The sequence below is a fragment of the Schistocerca americana genome, chromosome 2 (assembly GCF_021461395.2).
Source record: "Schistocerca americana isolate TAMUIC-IGC-003095 chromosome 2, iqSchAmer2.1, whole genome shotgun sequence".
Taxonomy (NCBI): Eukaryota; Metazoa; Arthropoda; class Insecta; order Orthoptera; family Acrididae; genus Schistocerca; species Schistocerca americana.
Window position 1 is genome coordinate 74,698,384 of NC_060120.1, and position 22,463 is coordinate 74,720,846.

A 22,463-nucleotide genomic window follows, 5' to 3' on the forward strand; every position below is an offset into this window, starting at 1 on the left:
TCCCAATGGTGTATTCTATCCTGACATCATTTTTATGGATGACAGTGGATGACTACATCAAACTGTGCAGGTGGAGCAGCTTTTGGAATGAGAGGTTATTTGGTGAATGGACTGGCCTGATTATTGCTCTGACTCAAACCCCATCGAGTGTGTGTGCTATGCATTTTTGACAAGTTTTCCGGTTTTCCCAGAAGATTTCCGGATTTTGGGGTAGTCTTCTGGTTTTCCGGATGAAGTTCGTTTTTTTTTTTTTTTATTAACTCCTGGGCTTGTTCCCACCCTCTGCATTCATATCGCATTTCAATTTTGACTTTTGATAATAACTGCTATTCTGAGACGTGCCTTTGAAAGTCGACTGAAAGTAAACCAATAACATTATCGATAATGCCTTCTCGCAGAATATTGCTGCACTTAAGTCATTAGCTCTGTGTCTGAAACACCGCCAGCAAAAGTCGATCAGACATTTTATCGATAATCACATCCCACAGATTACCACTGCATACTCTTTGTGCTTTGACTGCATGTTAGTGGGAAAGCTTTGTTTATGCTTGCTATTATGTGGTGTTTGCTGTATGTTCTGGAAGAAAAATTGCTTATGCTTTTCTCTTCTGGCTTAAACACGGCACACTGTGCTTTCGTGTGTGTGGTCATTCCTGTATTTGAGAATGTCAACTGTGCACCTCAGAGTGCTTTCCGTCAAATGCATAAACTGTTAGAACTAATGACGAACCTATTACAGCAGCTTCTTTCCAGGGTTGTTAAACCTACAGATATAAAAAGTTCCCTGTTACAGAAAGTTCAGTACCATCTTGCTGAGGATCAGAGAGACAATGATGATCTAGTTATTGGTGTTCAGACAATGAATTTGGTGAAGAAACTTAATGATAAAGACAAATCAAAATTCTTTTTCACCTGTCAGGGTTTACTTCTGCTCTGCATGTGATTATATCGTAAACAAGCTTCCCCTCAGTAATTAAGTACTGAAGCATGCAAAGGTTGCAGAAGTTTCCAGAATTGAGGATGGCAAGTTTTCTTCTGTAGAATTTCTTGTAGAAAGGTTTCCATCACTGCTGCCGAGGAAGAGAAGTCAGTCAGCTGAGGACACAATGAATGTGCTTCAGAGCCAATTTGTGGCTGAGCATTCATGGAGCTGATGATGTTCCTAAATACAATAGGTTATCCAGGCTAATGCTTTCTGTTTTGACTCTACCGCACAGCAGTGCTGAGTGTGAGCATGTGTTCAGCTTGGCAAAGAAGAATCGGAATCAGTTTAGGACCCCCATGTCGAATGAAACTCTGGGATCAATTTCTGTTTTGAAAACAAGAAGCAGTGGTCCATGTTACGTGATTACTTTTCCTTCAGAATATCTGAAGAAAGTGAAGAAAGCTATTCATCTTCATCTTTCCTCTGCAACTGGAGTTGGAATATAGGCAGTGTTCTGTGAACTGAGAAAATTTTGTAAATAAGTGTAAATAAATGTTCACTTAAGTAGTTTCGACAGCATCATTCATATTGTAGTTTGCAAGATCAAGTGCAGAAAAGCTCATTTTTGTGTAGTGTGTGAACTGTTCCCAATGTTAAGTGACAACAAATGAACACTCATCAGCAAGTAACTTGTGTAAGTACCTAACTTCAGAGTTCGAAAATAGCTGTCTTAAAATGTGGTCTACATTACATGTGTTAGCATTATTTGTAATCTCTTTCTCTGTCATCTTTACTTGGTATGTCCGCCCCATTAGCTGAACGGTCACCGCGTTGGATTGCCACGCACAGGAGCCTGGGTTCGATTCCCAGCTGGGGAGGGATATTTTCTCCCCTCATGGACTGGGTGTTGTGCTGTCATCATCATCATTTCATCCCCATTATCAACATGCAGGTTACCCAATGTGGTGTCACACTCAATAAGACCTGCACTTGGCAGCCCAACTTCCCGACTGGGAACTCCCGGCCACTGACACCATACGCTCATTTCCATTTTCTCACTATGTTTGAACACCCTGCGATGCATGTATGCATTAAATTTTTGTGATTTGGGATCTTTTGGATTTATGTTTTTGAAAGTTTGCAGGTATGGCTAAGTGTTGGAGAGATGTACTGCAGCATGTTCACTTGCACCAATGGTGATCCAGCAGCTATCAGCCACACTGGTAGAGGAATGGAACATCTTAACACATGCTCTCCTTACCAACTTTTTGGTCAGCATGGTAGGTCACTGTAGAGCAACCAGTGCAGTCCTTGGTGATCACACCTTTTGTAATGTCCACAGGACTATCAAGAATCACAGTGATTTCAGTGTAATTACTGTCTTTGAAGAAAAGTGTCAATTCTGTTAATCTTATTGCGTATTTCTTTCAGTCACTTTCTGTACTAGACTGAAAAGTTCTTCCTATAAATGGAAGTGTCATCAAGCTATTTTGCTTGGCTGCGATACATCATGTGAAATTTAGTTTCATCCCTGAGTTTTGCATACTAGTGTAGAAACAATGTAAAGCCACAGTCCTATACACCTTGACCACTGCATGCCAAGAGACTTAGTATGTATTCTAGTGGTTGTATTTATACCATCTCAATGCAAATATGTTTCACAAATTTAACCAGACAACAAACATAAGATATGTCCTGATTTTTGTATGCATTGAGTTAATGCTTTGAAGAAGCAACAGTGATAATTCACCAAGTAACTCAAGAAACCAAAAATAAAACTTAAGGGATAAAAATGCTTACTATTAGTGAATTTTCATATAATAAGCAAGTCTGAAGAGAATGATTGAAGTTATGCAAAAATTAAGAGAACTTTTATTATTTGCAGGGAAAGTACGCCAAACAGTAAGAGCGGCTAGATAAACGAATTGTGTTAGAAAGTTTTGTTACTGATGTGATAATGACATCCAGCTGAATACCTTTGACTTGCATCCACGGGGTAAAAGTCTTCTAAGATTTTTGTTTATGCTCATTCTCTGAAAAATGGAATTGAAATAATCCTAAGAATGTCAATCCCAGGTTTACCTCAAATAATATAGCATCACACCACAAAAGTTAAATCTGTTTTAATTACAATTTATTTTCAGTGATAATGTTGGTTAGACCCTGTGTACCTTGAATGACTTCCCTGTCAACAGAGAAAGCGTGTTGACTGATATACATACAGCAATTATTAACAGGTGCAACATTCCACTTGCATCAGATCCAGCATAAAGCTACAGGTATGATTCAGAACACTACTTAGTCAATGCATAAGTGGAAGCAATGGAGCAAAACTGAGATGTTAAGTGGTGGCATGCCTACATGTGGGGCAGATACCGACCACAGTCTTTACCTCCTTGCAGGCCAAGTTGTGGATTATGGCAGAGCCTCGTTCTTGCAGCAATGGAATATCTGAGAGGAGAGAATGAACAGCCACCTTCGTTGTAACACGTATGTTACTAATAGTTCGCCCACAGTATTCCCACTCTGAGATGTACAAAAGCCACTCTGAACTGCTCAAGTTTTCAAACATGTTACAAATCTGAAAGAAAAGGAAAAAAAATCACATAAATTTTAAATCTAATGGTTCAAGAAGACATTTTCACAACATTAAGAGGAAACATATTTATGGATACTGTCTTCGTTCACTCATTTTTGAGATATAATGTGCATGAGAATTAATTACAATATTAGTATGTAACAAACAGTTGCAAAATGATTACAGATAGAGTAAAATCTCTGAACGTGGAATCAAACTGGACTTATCTTTTACAAGGGAGCCTTTCTGGCACTTGTCTTAAGCAATTTAGCGAAAGGACAAAAACCTAAATCTGGATGGAGATTGCATTCCTAATCATTTACAAATGTTGGTCCAGTGTCTTAAACACTGCACACACAGCAGTAATTATGACACTTACCTTATATTTGACAATCATAAATTGTTTGTTGATAATAAATCCTTTTCTTTTTGTTAAACACTTATTTTGTGCGTCATTCAAACAACACTTCAGTTTGTAGAAGAGAATTAAATCAGTGCATGTGTGAACATAAAACAGAATAGCATATTTCTAGCTTTGCATGTAATCAGTCATTAAGTAATAAAAATTTAATAGTTAGCAGTACACAGCAATTGAATGTAAATCAAGATACTCACAAAGAGTGCAAGGGATTCCTGTTCTGCCTGTGTTAGTCTGTCCACATCATGTGCATAATTCATTAGAACATGCTCTCGACGGTCTTGGTGCAAGAGAAGTATGACGTCATCTTTGAGTGCAGCTGCTGCTAGTAAGTTTAACAAATGTACTCGTACTTCTGGATTGAGAGATGTATCATGAAGTACACGACCTGAAACAAAAAATGAATGCACTTTATTAATAGTATACACTAATCAAATAAAAATTATTCTGGAACTTTAGATAGAAACCATTAAATAATATGTTATGTAATTTTATATTTAAAAACAAAGATGATGTGACTTACCATACAAAAGCGCTGGCAGGTCGATAGAAACACAAACAGACACATACGTACACACAAAATTCAAGCTTTCGCAACAAACTGTTGCCTCATCAGGAAAGAGGGAAGGAGAGGGAAAGTCGAAAGGAAGTGGGTTTTAAGGGAGAGGGTAAGGAGTCATTCCAATCCCGGGAGCGGAAAGACTTACCTTAGGGGGAAAAAAGGACGGGTATACACTCGCACACACACACATATCCATCCACACATATACAGACACAAGCAGACATATTTAAAGACAAAGAGTTTGGGCAGAGATGTCAGTCGAGGCGGAAGTGCAGAGGCAAAGATGATGTTGAATGACAGGCGAGGTATGAGTGGCGGCAACTTGAAATTAGCGGAGATTGAGGCCTGGTGGGTAACGGGAGGAGGAGGAGGATATTAGTGTTTAACGTCCCGTCGACAACGAGGTCATTAGAGACGGAGCGCAAGCTCGGGTGAGGAAAGGATGGGGAAGGAAATCGGCCATGCCCTTTCAAAGGAACCATCCCGGCATTTGCCTGAAGCGATTTAGGGAAATCACGGAAAACCTAAATCAGGATGGCCAGAGACGGGATTGAACCATCGTCCTCCCGAATGCGAGTCCAGTGTGCTAACCACTGCGCCACCTCGCTCGGTGGGTAACGGGAAGAGAGGATATATTGAAGAGCAAGTTCCCATCTCCGGAGTTCGGATAGGTTGGTGTTGGTGGGAAGTATCCAGATAACCCGGACGGTGTAACACTGTGCCAAGATGTGCTGGCCGTGCACCAAGGCATGTTTAGCCACAGGGTGATCCTCATTACCAACAAACACTGTCTGCCTGTGTCCATTCATGCGAATGGACAGTTTGTTGCTGGTCATTCCCACATAGAATGCATCACAGTGTAGGCAGGTCAGTTGGTAAATGACGTGGGTGCTTTCACATGTGGCTCTGCCTTTGATCGTGTACACCTTCCGGGTTACAGGACTGGAGTAGGTGGTGGTGGGAGGGTGCATGGGACAGGTTTTACACCGGGGGCGGTTACAAGGATAGGAGCCAGAGGGTAGGGAAGGTGGTTTGGGGATTTCATAGGGATGAACTAACAGGTTACGAAGGTTAGGTGGACGGCGGAAAGACACTCTTGGTGGAGTGGGGAGGATTTCATGAAGGATGGATCTCATTTCAGGGCAGGATTTGAGGAAGTCGTATCCCTGCTGGAGAGCCACATTCAGAGTCTGGTCCAGTCCCGGAAAGTATCCTGTCACAAGTGGGGTACTTTTGTGGTTCTTCTGTAGGGGATTCTGGGTTTGAGGGGATGAGGAAGTGGCTCTGGTTATTTGCTTCTGAACCAAGTCGGGAGGGTAGTTGCGGGATGCGAAAGCTGTTGTCAGGTTGTTGGTGTAATGGTTCAGGGATTCCAGACTGGAGCAGATTCGTTTGCCACGAAGACCTAGGCTGTAGGGAAGGGACCGTTTGATGTGGAATGGGTGGCAGCTGTCATAATGGAGGTACTGTTGCTTGTTGGTGGGTTTGATGTGGATGGACATGTGAAGCTGGCCATTGGACAGGTGGACAGTTACATTCTTATGATTCAGTGTTAATGTTGCACTAGCACTGCATGAAACTGAAAGATACCATGATTTAAATAGCCCAGGTAACAAAACACTGATTAAATGAATGGCAAAGTTATTGTCAAGCTCGTAGAAAAGACTAATAATGTTCCAAGCTTTTGGACAAACCCTTTTCAAGAGCTACAGAGTATACACACACAGACATATAGATGTGTGGCTACAGTGTCCCATTTATTACACTGTGCTGACATTGCATTTAGACTGGGGTGAAGGAAAGAATACAGAAGATTCAGGTTTAACATTCCATCGACATCAAGATCATTAGAGATGAAGCACAAGCTCAGGATGTTTCACGGCCGGGGAAGAAAATTGGCCATGCCCATTCAATGGAACTACCCTGGCCTTAACCTGAAGTGATTTGGGAAATCACAGAAAACCTAAATCTGGATGGCCAGACATGGATTTGAACTGTTGGTCCTCTCAAATGTGAGTCCACTGTGCTAAGCACTGCACCATCTTGGTCAATTCTGGGCTGAAGGGTTATGTTAGCTGTAAAGTGGGTGAAGGGAGAAATGAAGTGGTGAATGGGAGGCAATGTGAGGAAAAGTGGCTCACAGCTTAGAGGGAGAGGTAATAAGTACACAGGAACTTACCTTCCCAATGCCTATCCAACTCTGAATCCACCATCTCATTTCTTACAACATAATGAGCTGCATCCTTACACCTAATTACCTCCCCTTTGAGGGGAAAACGTTCATGCAAATGTGCAGCTTGGCAATGGGCACCTGAATGGTTTTCTCCTGGGCTAACCTGTTTGTGGGCTACAGAGGAAATGTTCCTATTCTAGCTACCCAAAATCCCAAACCCATTGTCTTGTTCTGGTTTACTGATGATATCTTCATGATGTGGACCCAAGGCCAAGATGTTCTGTCCTCATTCCTTCACAAGCTCAACATGTTCTCACTCATCCACTTCACCTGGTCCTCCTCAACCCATTGTGCCACCTTCCAGAATATCTACCTCCACCTCTCTGATGGCTCCTTTCAAATCTCATCAATCCCATTAACTGTTAACAGTACTTGAATTTTTATAGCTGCCATTCTTTCCACACTAGAAAGTCTCTTCCATAGAGTCTGGCCACCTGCAGATGACAAGTATGAAGTGATGAGCAGTCCATTGTCCCGTATGATGAAGGTCTATTTCCTTCAAACACACATAGAGTCCCTGAACTCCCATAGAAAGATTTTCTGTGCCATCTTGTCCTCCAACTAGCCCTAGGAACCAGCTACAAAGGCACACCCTTTCATCACCCAATATAATCTTGGACTGGAACAACTAAGCCAAGTCCTTTTCCAAGACTTTGCCTAATTATCTATGTGCCTGGAAATGAGGAACATGATACTCACAACCCTCCCCGCCTCTCCCAAAATGGTATTCTACCATTCTCCTCTCCCCCCCCCCCTCCCAATCTGCACAATATCCTAGACCATTCTAAGCCACACCTACTCCCAGTTGCTTGCCACATTGGTCATATCCCTATGGAAGAACCAGGAGCAATACCTACTCCACTTACAGCATGGGTTTATCCTATCTTATCAGTCATAATATAGATCAGTTCTGCTGTAATTTATGCACAGCACTTTAAATGGGTGTGACCACCAACCAACTATTCACATGGCTGAATGGACCCACTGCCAAACCATGACCGAAAGCAGAGTTGACTACCCAGTGGCAGAACATGTTGCTGAGGACAACAAACTCAGTTTCAATGGCTAACACACAACTTGTGCCATCTTGGACCTTCTCCCATCAACATCAGTTTCTCTGTATTACACAATGAGGGTTTTCTTTGTGGTACATCCTTCTATCCTATAACCCTCCTGGCTTCAGTCTCCATTAGTCTCTGTGCCACACACACCTCCCTCTACGCTATCTCCCTCTCCCAATCCACTCCTACACTTCATTGCATGCTGCACAGAACTCCCTTGTCAGTGACTGGAACAAGGTCACCAGTACCACATTTCTCTCCTGTGCATTTGCTGTCTCCCCATCCTAGGTGCCGATCTCCCTTCCTCAACCATCCTTCCCACTTTCCATCTCACTTCTACCCTCACTCTCTCCACTCAACATAACCCCCCTTCCCAGTCAAGCTTTTCTGCTCACAAAGTCAGCTGGGAAAACATAGTTGTACAAATGTGTGTCTGATGCACACTATAGCTATGAAGAAGGAGTCATCTCCTCAAAGCTACGATGTTCTCAGTCTGTCAGTGATTCAGCACATGAACTATTTGGTAAGTTGTTGCATCTACTCCATAAATCCTTCATATCATATCCCACCACCAAGAACATTCCATAGCATATTGGAAGCAGTCATTCAGCTAAAAAAAAAAAAACTTTAAATTACACCAGTCGTATTCCACACAGCCCACAGTGTAATCTCTGAGACGGGGAATTAAAGCACTGTAATAAAATGGCTTGGCAATGAATTATTACTGTGGTAGTATAACTCCTATTTTAATAATTATTTAAAAATAAAAGAGATGACTCACCAAAAGGCAGAAGCACTACATTGTTGGGTGGCACACAAACAAAAGGTACAGAGCTTGGCTAGCTTTCGGAATGTACTTCCTTTTTCCAGCTGTAGGAACACTCTCTCTCTCTCTCTCTCTCTCTCTCTCTCTCTCTCTCTCTCTCTCTCTCTCTCTCTCTCTCTCTCTCCCTCTCTCTTTCTCTCTCTCTGCATGTTGTGCCACTGGGTGATCCATCTTATTTTTGGCAACAGTTTGGTGCTGACCATTCATTCTAGTTGACAGCTGGTTGGTTGTCAAACCAATGTGAGATGCTATGCAGTGGTCGTAGCAGAGCTAGTATGTAACATGGCTGCTTTCACAGGTGGCCCGGCCTCAGATGAGGTAGGATTAGCCTCTGATAGGACTGGAGTACAACACACGAGATTTCAGTGTCTGCTTCACAACCCATGCCATCTTAATCCATCCCAGCACCACCTTTTTTGAGCTGCAGTATGTGTGTGTGTGTGTGTGTGTGTGTGTGTGTGTGTGTGAGGGGAGTGCACTCACTTGTATGTGTTTTTTTCTACAGCTACAAAATGGAAGTGCATTCCAAAAGCTAGCCTAGCTCCGTACCTTTTGTCTGTTTGCCTGTTGATGACACAGCGCTGCTGCCTTTCAGGGAGTTGTCTCCTTTATTCCTAAATAATTCGTAATTTTCAACCAGAACTTTCTGCACATTATCATATTTTAATAAAATGCATTAGTTTTCAGAACCACTGTGAAAATGCTATTCAATAGGATAGAAGGAGTGAGCCGAAAAAGTTCTTTCATCAATTATGAGATTCCATCGGACTGTCAATATGCACTAGCAGATGGCTGAGTCTATATATACTTTGTATGTGATGCATACCGGTTCTAATAATAAACTCTTCAATTCCTCTTAGAGATTGTTTCTTGACCAAGCAATAGTTCTGTGTACTCTTTCTAAGGCAAGTGAATACTGGTAATGGCAGTGGGCATTAATAATGTAATTATGCTTTCTGAATGACTCTCAAGTATTATAAGAAAAATAATGTTACATGACAAACTGATAGACTTCAGGAAGGTCACAGTAAGCAACAAGAAAGATAAAAAATACAAGAAGGACCAGAGGATTAAGAGATGGCACTGCCCCATAACACATGGGACATGAATTGACAAGAAAAGAAGCCCTTGTGACAAAAAATGTTTAAAAATTTTAGTGATGGTAGATCTCAAATTTGATGCCTTCTTCTTCACATGCATCACTGACAGGATTACAGCTCTATTTATTTTTATTTCATTTTACACATCCAGTTCCATAGGACTAAATTGAGGAGCAAATCTCCATGGTTATGGAATTAGTCAGTATACAAAATCATAAAGGAATAACAGAAGAAATCCTTCATTGTCCCTTTTACAACTTTAATCGTCCATGTAATAACCAATCACTCTCTTTATTTCAAATTAATCATTTATTTCATGAATCTGGAGGTTTTGTTATCTTACTGCTCTGCTTAATACCTTTCTTTCAACTAAGAAAGAATACACCTTGCTTAACTCAAATAAAATTCAGTACCCACTATCCATTATTCACTTGTACAGGTTAAAAGCTAATCTGGTTTAAAACATATACAGTCTTCTGCTTAAATACATGAAGATATTTATGCTAATTACTTTGAAGTAACCATACCAACAAAGTTAAGGAATCCATCTCCAAGCGCCCATGATCCTTCATCTTCTAACATATATTGGTGAAGCTCCTCCAAGGATTGCCGCTCTTCAGCATTTAAAATGTTTTCCACTTTATCCACAAGAGAATCAAACTCTGCAGGTACCTATAACATTTAGCTCAATTAGAAACTGCACCAAAGCAAGTTAAGTGAACCATCTATGTTGCTGGTACCAGTAACTGCAATACAGTTGGGTTGACGTATTACAAAAAGTTTATTCTGCCGTAAGTGGAGGGTTTTATCAATGAAAGATATTATAATTAAATTACATTCATTTTCACAACCTGTCTTTCAAATATGTCCTATAATAATTATTATACACTTCAGCTCCATACTTCAAGCCATCAGAAACAATGATGTTAAATGATATTAGCACCATGCAAATACTGTCACCTCTCCATATATACAGTAACTACTGCAGTTGAGGCAATGCCACAGAAAAATCAGCAAAAGTCTTATGCAAAAAAGCAATGTTCTGAATCCTTACCACATTATTTTTTAAAGTCCACTTTTTCAACCTATGGGTCTGATAGATGTAGGACTGGTAACTATACCACATCTGCTAACTTTCTGTGGACACTTCCCATTGCACCCCCATCAGATTTTGTGGTAAGAGGGCGCAGTAGATAGCCAGTCAAAAACTGAGCACAGGTAAAGCATGAAAACACGAAGAATGTGTGGTAGACTGTGGGAAAAAAAAGTAATGAGAAATAGAAACAGTGAATGGTCCAAGAGCAAGAAGTACACAGTAGAGCATGTGGTAAGAGAAATGGTGCCATGGTTACGTGGTTATGGTGTTGGACTGTTAAGCCAGTGAGCCATGTTCAATCCTCTCTTGTGCCGTTCTTTTTTTAGGCTGTTCGCTTTATTCAAATTTGTATCTGTGTTGTGGTGTAATGTCAGCTTGCAACAGCGAGGTGTAAGGTAGGGGCTTTTAATGACAGTTGATTCTGCACAGCTGCTGTATTAGCAGCTGAAAAGAAGTGGCTTTCAAACGGGAACAACAAACGTTTGATGAAAAGGTGACAACTCAACCAAATCCTCCACTGGAAAACACGTCTGGTGTGTCATACTTAGTACTAGTGACATTATTTGTGTCATATAATAGAAATCTCTTATCACTGCACCTAATTTGTATGCATGGTAAGTGAGTGAGATAAGCGTACTTACGTGATATATGTGTTTGTATGAATGTGTTCACTCCTAAGGCAATTATGAAAATATAATAGTTTGTCACAGAAGCTGCAACAAATGAACGTATCAGTTTCATGATCACACAGTTTCTCTGTGCTCTGTCAAAATATACGTTTTTGAAGTTGTGTCCCATTTTAGAAGTCTTGACTCTTGAATTCCTTTGTTGTATCATAGTTCACACCCATTTATTTGTTGTTTTCATTTCTGTGAGACATCTACATGGTATCTCGCCTGCCCTTTATCACATTTACTTGTGACGGTAACGTATTCTTACCACATGACTCATAATCTATAACCAACATATAGTATGACTACTGCCAAGTCTACAGAAAGAGAAAAAACATTTCAATGGCTGAACAGACAGTTCATAATGTTGTGGGCAAAAAACAAGAAAAGAAAGAAAAAGTGGCATAAAGGAGATATGAACCCGATTCGCCCGCATGGCAGTCCAACACCCTGATCGCTTACCCACAACACAATTGCTATTGCAGATTGCTCTGTATTGAACGTCTTGTCCATGGACAATTCACTGTTTCTTTTTTGCTTTTTTTTCACAGTTCAGTTCACCTTCTTCTTGTTTTCAGGCTTGATCTGTGCTCAGTTTTTGACGGGATATCCACTGGGCCATCTTACCACTAAAGCTGAAGGGCTGGGGGGGGGGGGGGGGGGGGGGGGGAGGGGGGGGGTGCAGTGGGGAGTTTCACTTGTGAAAAAATTTAAAATTGGGACATGAAAACTAAACATTAACAAATTTTTACTAGCTAAAATATGTTTTTTCAGTAGTATGATTTTGCAGAATCATCTATCTGATATGTAAAACATCACTTCCAAAACTATGAAACATAGCATCACCACACATATAATTATTAGAAGTTAACTATTATAGTGCGCAAAATGTTATTGATGAATTTGTTTTGTACATTTGGGAGAGCACTTTAAGCTTTTGATAGTTTTCTCCATTTTTATTTACTCCACTGCTTTCACAGCCACTTAAGGGCCAAAAGGCTGAGAAAACTCCTGTTTTCACAGCTACTGAAGGACTGCAAAAATTCCTCTTTATAAGGGCAGTTTTGAAATTTAATATTTATTTGCATGCATTCAAATATATTGGCCAACTTCTCAAATTGTTAGAAATATCAATTATGCTGACAACTTACGAGTCACAACAGAAGACCAACATACAAGCACTGATTCAGTCCAGGATGCCTCAATGAGAGACAAAGTCAATATCAAGAACCTCCTCAATGTGAATTACTGACCTAGTTAACAGTGTCCCATCCACTTGAGAAATATGCATACAAAGTTAATGTATGTAGAAAAAAAAGCTGAATATAGAAAACATTTTCTTAAAACACACTATCTAAGACAATAATAATAAAATATTTTTCGTAAGTGATTACTAATAAGAACTAATAGTTTCTAATGCATTTGTATCTGCATCAGATGCTTAATAACAAAATTCATATTATCTTTGACCACTGGTCTACATACCATTTCTTGAATAATTTTAATTGTTAATATGACAGGCTGTAACAATATGAAATTAGTTGTATCGTCTACAATTAATCTAAACTACTTTACACAGCATCACACATTTCTGATCCTGAAAAAAATGATAAAAAAACTGTATTTTTAAATTTAAACTATCTAGGATGTAGTTTTGTTATAATCATCTCATTTTATAACTAACAATAAATGTAATATTATTTGTTCTATGTTTGAAAACTCTTGAAAACAATAAGAGACTAAAAATTGATGTTACTATTAAAAATGATTATTACAGCCTCTGTAGATTTTATTCATGTTCTCCCTGCCTGGCCCCCTTTGTCTTCTTTCTTCTTTATTTTTGGCATTTGACTGTCAAAACGTAATTAGGCATTGTTTAAAACAGTTTATGGATGTACTAACTCTGGTGGGCAACCTCAGTAGCTAAGTGGTCATTATGTTTGCATACCAGTCACAAGCTCCAGTTCAATTTCTGAAAATGATGAGGATTTAACTTAATGGAAAGCTAAGAAGAGGACACCTGAGTAGCCCCCTGAATGAAAATGAAGCTACAGACCCAAACTCACCAAAGGAACAATGTTATAACCACCTCTTTCCACAATGTTATAACCACCAACACTTTCACGCAGAGTATGATGCAGCCACCAAGCAGAACACACATCAGAATTAAATATAATGAAACTGTATGTGCATGACTGCAGTGCAACTTACACTGACAACATCTTTAAACACAATGGGTGGTTCACGTTGCTTCTTTCTCTCTTCACGCTCCTTCCTCTCCTCGGCCTCTATTTCAGCCACCACATCGGCAGCAGACTGCTGTGGCCTTTTCTCTTCCTCATCTTGTTGCTGCTGCTGCTCCTCAGGTGCTTCAATAACACTGTCAGCCATGTTTGTTCGACTTGGACTTGAACTAGCACTGTCGGGAGTGAACTCGGCCGAACTACTTCCACACTCCTGATCTATCCTCTTCTTTTCACGCTTCTTTTTCTTCTTCTTTTTGCGGTCTTTCTTTGCTAGTTTCTCATTAATAACATTTCGTCTTTCTTCAAGTGCTACAGAATTACGCCTACAAAAATAAGACAAAAAGCTTTTAATAATCATAGTGAACGTTATCAGGCACTAAGTCTACATAGCAACAGTAATATGAACCCATCAATAGCAAGGACCAGTTTATGATACTATGATAGTCATGTGCTACATTACTGATTTTTCCAGCAGAACAGTTGCATTTATGTCTGACATACAATACAAATTCAAACAATTACTCCATTATTTAAACTATCTTTTATGTTTAAGACAAAGATATATATCAATTAAGAAAAATCATTTTTAATTACCTGACTTCTTCGATAGCTGAATTTAATTCAGCAAATTCTGGTGATTCCTGACGGCTTCGACGTGAATCTTGTGGTGTGTAATTTCTCAGATCACTACCAGTGTTTATTCCAACACCTCTTGAAATTTGATTCAGGCTATCAATAACAGGACGAAGACTCTGCCCTAGGGGCCTGCAAAATATTTTCCATACATTTTAATTTTCATACGACATATACATATACACAAATTTGTTGTTAAGTACCTAAAATTGATCATTTTATACATCTTTATAACAATGTGAAGTGTTATGGGCAATTAGCGAAAGAGTACTATTATAAAGTGTTCAGAATAATTCCGTAACAGGTGTTACTTACGTGGAAAGAACTTCTTCTGGCAGATCAAGTATATATTTGGGAATCCCCTTTCCACAGAGGAATTGTCCTACTTCATGAGAGAAGTTATTACAGTTGTGTGAGAATATGTCATACGATATTGGTCTGAATGTTGATTCACCTAATCCAAGAATATATTCCAGAAAGACAGGGTATGGTATGTATGTCTCACCAAGATCTATTACTCTGTCAGGATCTCCCAAAACAGTGCCACCCTGTAAACATAGACAGAAAAAAGATGTACCCTTTTGATGAAAAGCTAAACTCATCAGTCAAAAAATACTGTGTATTGGAAAAAAATATTGTTAATCTAACATCGTTAAATAAACATCACCTATCTCTGAATAATTGAAACTTATATTAATAAACAATGCCTGAGAAGTCAGAAGTGAAGAAAGCACAAAGTAATGAATACTTTTGACTTTATTATTTCTTTTTCGCGGACTGTTTCTACACTATTGTATCTCTCCCATATAAATGCTGTAAGACTGATTGGTGCTGTACATATGAACAAAAAGAACATTGATCAATACTGATCCCCTAGTACTTACATCCAGGAAGTAAGAACCATCACACTAGGGATACTATTATATTTCAAAATGGTTATGGATTATTAGAATCATAATGTATTCTTTAGTGAGTAACATCTGAAAATTGCATGTCTTTCATCTACAAAATATCACAAGTACTTATGAAAAAAATCCTCTCTCATTTAGTTTCTATCTCAGTTTTGCTGCAGATTAATGTAGTTGAGTACTTGCACATTTAGTGTGTGGGCGAGAAGTCTCCCACTGATTCTGATATTATTCATATTGAGAAACTGTTGAGTAATAGCTGCTGGTGAGTCTTCTGGGTTGAACAGGCTTTGTCCATTAACACATTTCTGTTCCTAACATTCTACATCTACATCCAACATATTGTCCAGATCTGTGCTGGATGTACTCAGAAATGTTGCTGGTTCTGCTAATTCTTGCTGACTGAGTTGGCAAGAATCAGTGGACAGGAGCATCTCTGGAGATGTCCAGTGCAGATCTGGACAATATGTTCGAAACAGAAAAGCTGGATGGATCAATGCCATACAATCCAGAACACTCACCAGTAGCTAAGACATCCAGACATGAAAACCTTCACTGTATGCTGAATAATATACTTCCATTATCATTTCTCCTGTTTTTCCCAGACATGTTACAGACTTTGTTTAAGAGACTAATGACACAGCAGTAATTTCCTTATTGCTTTCTAGAAAATATCATATCTACTTTCCTCCCACAAAAAATCGTACTTGTTTGCTATTCTGATTTATTAGCATTCAACACGTTTGATATTTGAAATAGCAATGTTTCACATTAGAAAGATGAAAACATAAAATAATAATATGTGCACATAGACACATATCATAAGGTTTTAGTTACTGAGTAATTTAGAGGACAGTGTGGAATTTTATTCAGAGTTCCATTGAACATACTGTAGATTCTAGTATTACATATAATCCATTAGAACTATAAATATAACTGTGTTTTACCAAATTTGGTATGTATGTAATAATTATAAATACAAACACAAATTACTGGTAGCATGATACCATGTAGATCAAACATGTTTTTCAGATTGAGGGACATAAGGATTGAAATGTAAAGTCACCAAAAATAAATCAGTATTTCCTTTTCTGTAACAAAGGTCAATGATATTTAGTTATATGGAACTAGAGAAATGTAATATAACTGCAGCGAGCATAACAACACAATAATTATTGATGGCCTGTAATTAGAAGTAGGAGTAGAATGCTTTTTTATTCCAGTCTCTCATCACAAATGAATTCTTTAGACGATGACCGGTTTGAGTCTGTAATGAGCATCCTCAGATCTTTCTTACACCATGTCCTAAAGTGATACGGCCATAATGGCATCGTCAAAACATATAAATATAATCAGCATAGCATCGTCACACAGATTTAAAATATGGTGTAGAAAAGGTCACATCGTCCACATAGTGATTATTGGCAACTAGCTACTCACGCGATTATGTCGCAGTTGGTGAGAAGTAGGAGTATTTAATGAAGTGAAAGAAGCTATGGTTAGCAATGACACAAACATATGTGTCTATTTTTTATTATTATTATTATTATTTCAAATAGTGTTTATCACATTCACAAGCAATGTTTGAGAGTTTTTTGTTGCTTATTGCTAAAAGTTTGCTTGTATCTGTTTTAAAGGCTGCCAATGAATTTCAATAACTATAGGGCTTCCGCATTGAATTGGACTTTCGCCAACTTCCTAGTACCGAATGCCAACAAGTATACTTGATCACACAAGTCTTGACAACAGCAGTCACACAATATTTTATCGGTTCAGTATTATAATTTGAGCTAATATATATAATTGATCTACTTTTTGTCTACTGTAATAATACTGGGACTATTACTTGTTTCTCACAGGCAGTTACCACGTGTAAAATCTACACTGCAACTGACATGGAGTCCAACAGACCTGGCAAAGTTCACTATCAGTAAAAACTCCACTGTTAAAACCTGATTCATTCATCCAATGTTGTTATAATTACCTAATTTGATTGCCTCTACAGTTCATGGTAAATGTTGTACCTGAAGGTCGGAGAACGCTCCCTGTCTCTAATGCCAGCGACAAAAACCAGAAAAAATACGGTGAAAGATCAGTATAATGTTTGTCAATCGCTTTCGTGGCTTGTTGGAATAGGTCGTTATAACGTAAAAACGGCGAGTAGTCGCGCGGACCGGAGGACAAAGCGCGCGTGACGTCGTATCAGGAGGAGGATTTTAACATTGAGCGTCTAGAGCGTGGCGGTGCTCAGAGAAAATGCGACCGGAAACGAGCGGCGGCGGCGGCGGCCCGCGCGCCGGCCCAGAGCCGGCAGTGCGGGGTCAGCGATGCTCCTCTCACCTGTGCCCGCCGGTCCGCACCCGCGCCGCGCTGGAACAGCCACTGCGGCCGGCGCGCCCGCTGCCTCCGCCGCCGGCCGCCGCCCCGGACACTAATCTTAGACGCGGCCGAAGCCAAATTTAGCAGCGCGTCTCACGCTCCCCAACCGCCGCGCGAACCCTCACCCCGGCCCACGGCTGCTGTCCGCCAACACGGCGCATCAGAGCTGCCGCGGCCACCAATTTTCCAATAACCGCCAAACATCGCTGCGACTGTGAGGCTCTTCGACTCTTCCCTCTCTGCGCTACTATCGTTTACTGCTCCGCCAATAAGGCAGTGCACACTCGTGGGGCTGTTACCGAACAGGTGGCGATGAGAAACATCTGATATTGTTAAAATTAAACAAGGCTTTAGGGACCGAAGAAGTCTCTGCCGGAATTTGCAGCTGCGTTACCCTCCCATATTTACCTTAATATACAGCAGGTTTTGACAATGTTGACTGGAATACTCTCAAATTCTGAACGTGGCAGGGGTAAAATACAGGGAGCGAATTCAATCTGTATATTGAGCAAGCAGTGAAGGAAACAAAAGACAAATTCGGAGTAGGTATTAAAATCCATGGAGAAGAAATAAAAACTTTGAGGTTCGCCGATGACATTGTAATTCTGTCACAGACAGCAAAGGACTTGGAAGAGCAGTTGAACGGAATGGATAGTGTCTTGAAAGGAGGATATAAGATGAACATCAACAAAAGCAAAACGAGGATAATGGAATGTATTCGAATTAAGTCGGGTGATGTTGAGGGAATTAGATTAGGAAATGACATGCTTAAAGTAGTAAATGAGATTTGTTATTTGGGGAGCAAAATAATTGATGATGGTCAAAGTAGATAGGATATAAAATGTAGACTGGCAATGGCAAGGAAAGCGTTTCTGAAGAAGAGAAATTTGTTAACATAGAGTATTGATTTAAGTGTCAGGAAGTAGTTTCTGAAAGAAGAGAATAGAAGCTTTCGAGATGTGGTGCTACAGAAGAATGATGATGATTAGATGGGTAGATCACATAACTAATGAGGACGTATTGAATAGGGTTGGGGAGAGGAGGAGTTTGTGGCACAACTTGACTAGAAGAAGGGATCGGTTGGTAGGACATATTCTGAGGCATCAAGGGATCACCAATCTAGTATTGGAGGGCAGCGTGGAGGGTAAAAATCGAGAGGGAGGCCAAGAGATGAATACACTAAGCAGATTCAGAAGGATGTAAGCTGCAGTAGGTAGTGGGAGATGAAGAAGCTTGCACAGGGTAGAGTGGCATGGAGAGCTGCATCAAACCAGTCTCAGGACTGAAGACCACAACAACAACAACATACAGCAGGTCCCTTAAACAAGAAAGAGTTCGGCCTAATGACTGGAAGAAACCACATTCCCAACCGTCCACAAAGAGGGTAACAGAATAAATCCAGAAACTACCGTCCAGTCCCACTGACGCCCATCTCTTGCACAATCCTAGAATATTCTGAACTCAAACATAATCATCTATGTCGAACGGAATGATCAATAAAGGCAATCAGGTACATGCAGTATTGGTTGATTTTTGAAAAGCATTTGGCTCCGGAACCACACCAACGACTGCAAAAGAAAATTACGATTATATGCGGTATCAAACAAAATATGCGACGGAATTGAGGGTATATTGGTAGGGACGATGTAGGTATTATTTTGCATGGAGAGCCATCGACGATGAAGGAGTAACTTAAGCCGTATCCCAGGAAAGTGTCTTGGCACCCTTCTTGTTCATACTGTGTACCAGCTGTGGGAACCTGGGATACTGACGGCTGCAGAATATCGAATACACGATCCGTACGTAGGGTAATACCACTGCACTTAAGACAATGTGCACGGAACATCCGTACAAGAACACAGCACAGCGCTTAGCGAATAGTCAGCACGAGAGTGAGTGAGTGAGAGAGAGAGAGAGAGAGAGAGAGAGAGAGAGAGAGAGAGAGGGGGGGGAGGGAGAGGGGGGGGGGGGGTCACCAGTCGCCAGTTGCTCTCCCTGGTCACTGATGTAGTTATTATGGTCTACAGTCGCTACAGAACCTCCCTTCCCCTCTCCTCCGGCAGTACGGAACACAGCAGAGGAAATGTAGGAGCGGCACCGAGGTCAATGGGGCGACGTGGCGATCGGGCGGCGTCGTGTGTGGTAAGTTTGCCTGATCAGCCGCATCGTGGCTGGCCCGGAAAGTGGGCGGGCTACACCGTTTACCATTTGTAGAGTAGTACCACTTCACTGAAGACAATGTACGCGGGACGTCGACACAGGAGCAGAGCACGGCTGTTACTAAGCAGTCAAGAGTCCACCAGCCGTCCTCGCTGGCCAGTGATGCTGCTGTTGTGGTCGATAGCCGCCGGTAATGCTTCGAAGTTCCCAAAGATGTACGGGAACTGGATGTACGTCCTAATCTCCTTCTTCCCCCCTATCTGTCCATCTCCTCCCCAGCGCTCTCCTCGTCCAATGACAGTATTTCGCTTAGTTTTAATCTGTAACCGGGAAGGATTGCAAAGTTTTGGAAGATTCGGATTCCTTAGTACTGTTACATTCACAAGCACAACTTTCGTAATATACAGGTTTCCTGTTACACTCGACTGCGAGGAAGAACACAAAACATCACATCGTCTTGATGGTAATTTTTGTTTAAAATTATATATACGGAGAAGCGATATATTTTGGAGAAACAATTTGTCTTCTGGTTTAAATGCTCTCCTATGGCAGTTATAACTAACTGCTACAAACAAAACGAAATCGCATATTTCAGGACAGTACAGCATTTTCTCTCTCGCCGTCGGTTTTAACACAAAACCTGTAAACTGTTGCTTAAAATATATACAGCCTATGGTCCTCTGAATGTTTATTAGCGTATCGTATACTAATTTGAAGTAAATCTGTAGAGAACGTATCGAGATATTTTTTTTTTTTCTAACGACGCTTCCATAGGACGCAGTTATCATCAATGAAGAAAAATGCTACACCGATGGTAGCCAACCTGGCCCCCGTAGTAGGCAGTAGGTGGTAGGGATTATAAATACATTATCATTAGGTTTAAAACATTATCACAAAATATTCGGTAAGTAATTACTATTATATGCTTTAACTTGCTGGAACGCTTGTTTATGAAGTTTATGAAGTAACGTTACTACCCTAATTTATAAATCATCATTACTGTAGAATCGGTGGGCGGTCAGAAAATTTTAGTACTACCGAGAAAAAAAAAAAGTTGAGTACCCATGATCTACACTAATATCCAGTCAGATCTTGATAATATTTCACTGTTGTGTAAAGAGTGGTATGTTGTTTTAAATATTCAGAGATTTCAAACTGAGCACTTCACAAAGCATAGAAAAGTATTATCCTACGACTGCAACATCAGTAAGTCACAACTGGTCGATTTGTAAAAATATCTGGGTTTATCAGCTTGTGGGGATATAATGCAGAATGATAACGAAGCATCATCGTACATACGAGGGCAGTTCAATAAGTAATGCAACACACTTTTTTTTTTTTTTTTTTTTTGAAACAGGGGTTGTTTTATTCAGCATTGAAATACACCAGGTTATTCCCCAATCTATTAGCTACACAACACTATTTTTCAACGTAATCTCCATTCAATGCTACGGCCTTACGCCACCTTGAAATGAGGGCCTGTATGCCTGCACGGTACCATTCCACTGGTCGATGTCGGAGCCAACGTCGTACTGCATCAATAACTTCTTCATCATCCGCGTAGTGCCTCCCATGGATTGCGTCCTTCATTGGGCCAAACATATGGAAATCCGACGGTGCGAGATCGGGGCTGTAGGGTGCATGAGGAAGAACAGTCCACTGAAGTTTTTTGAGCTCCTCTCGGGTGCGAAGACTTGTGTGAGGTCTTGCGTTGTCATGAAGAAGGAGAAGTTCGTTCAGATTTTTGTGCCTACGAACACGCTGAAGTCGTTTCTTCAATTACTGAAGAGTAGCACAATACACTTCAGAGTTGATCGTTTGACCATGGGGAAGGACATCGAACAGAATAACCCCTTCAGCGTCCCAGAAGACTGTAACCATGACTTTACCGGCTGAGGGTATGGCTTTAAACTTTTTCTTGGTAGGGGAGTGGGTGTGGCGCCACTCCCTTGATTGCCGTTTTGTTTCAGGTTCGAAGTGATGAACCCATGTTTCATCGCCTGTAACAATCTTTGACAAGAAATTGTCACCCTCAGCCACATGACGAGCAAGCAATTCCGCACAGATGGTTCTCCTTTGCTCTTTATGGTGTTAGGTTAGGCAACGAGGGACCCAGCAGGAACAAACCTGTTAATATCCCAACTGGTGAACAATTGTGACAGCACTACCAACAGAGATGTCAAGTTGAGCACTGAGTTGTTTGATGGTGATCCGTCGATCATCTCGAACGAGTGTGTTCGCACGCTCCGCCATTGCAGGAGTCACAGTTGTGCACGGCCGGCCCGCACGCGGGAGATCAGACAGTCTTGCTTGACCTTGCGGCGATGATGACACACGCTTTGCCCAACGACTCACTGTGCTTTTGTCCACTGCCAGATCACCGTAGACATTCTGCAAGCGCCTATGAATATCTGAGATGCCCTGGTTTTCCGCCAAAAGAAACTTGATCACTGCCCGTTGTTTGCAACGCACATCCGTTACAGACGCCATTTCAACAGCTCCGTACAGCGCTGCCACCTGTCGGAAGTCGATGAAACTATACGAAACGAAGCGGGAATGTTTGAAAATACTCCACAAGGAATTTCCGGTTTTTTCAACCAAAATTGGCCGAGAAAAAAAATGTGTTGCATTACTTATTGAACTGCCCTCGTAAGAGAGGGGATAGCT

At 40.7% G+C, this 22,463-nt stretch overlaps 1 protein-coding gene across 3 annotated transcripts in view; it reads right to left on the minus strand.

Annotated features, from left to right (window-relative positions):
* LOC124589958 overlaps positions 1-22,463 on the minus strand; it is a 230,039-nt gene that overhangs the window by 10,795 nt on the left and 196,781 nt on the right. The window contains exons 4-10 of one of the 3 annotated variants that reach the window (XM_047131611.1): positions 14,665-14,897; positions 14,311-14,481; positions 13,682-14,039; positions 10,231-10,375; positions 4,119-4,309; positions 3,318-3,506; positions 2,902-2,958 (exon numbers count right to left, since the gene is read on the minus strand). In XM_047131611.1, the coding sequence (XP_046987567.1) occupies positions 2,902-2,958; positions 3,318-3,506; positions 4,119-4,309; positions 10,231-10,375; positions 13,682-14,039; positions 14,311-14,481; positions 14,665-14,897 (1,344 nt within the window). Of the gene's footprint in view, positions 1-2,901; positions 2,959-3,305; positions 3,507-4,118; positions 4,310-10,230; positions 10,376-13,681; positions 14,040-14,310; positions 14,482-14,664; positions 14,898-22,463 lie in introns of all 3 variants that reach the window. The other 2 variants (XM_047131614.1, XM_047131613.1) reach the window with 2 other exon arrangements.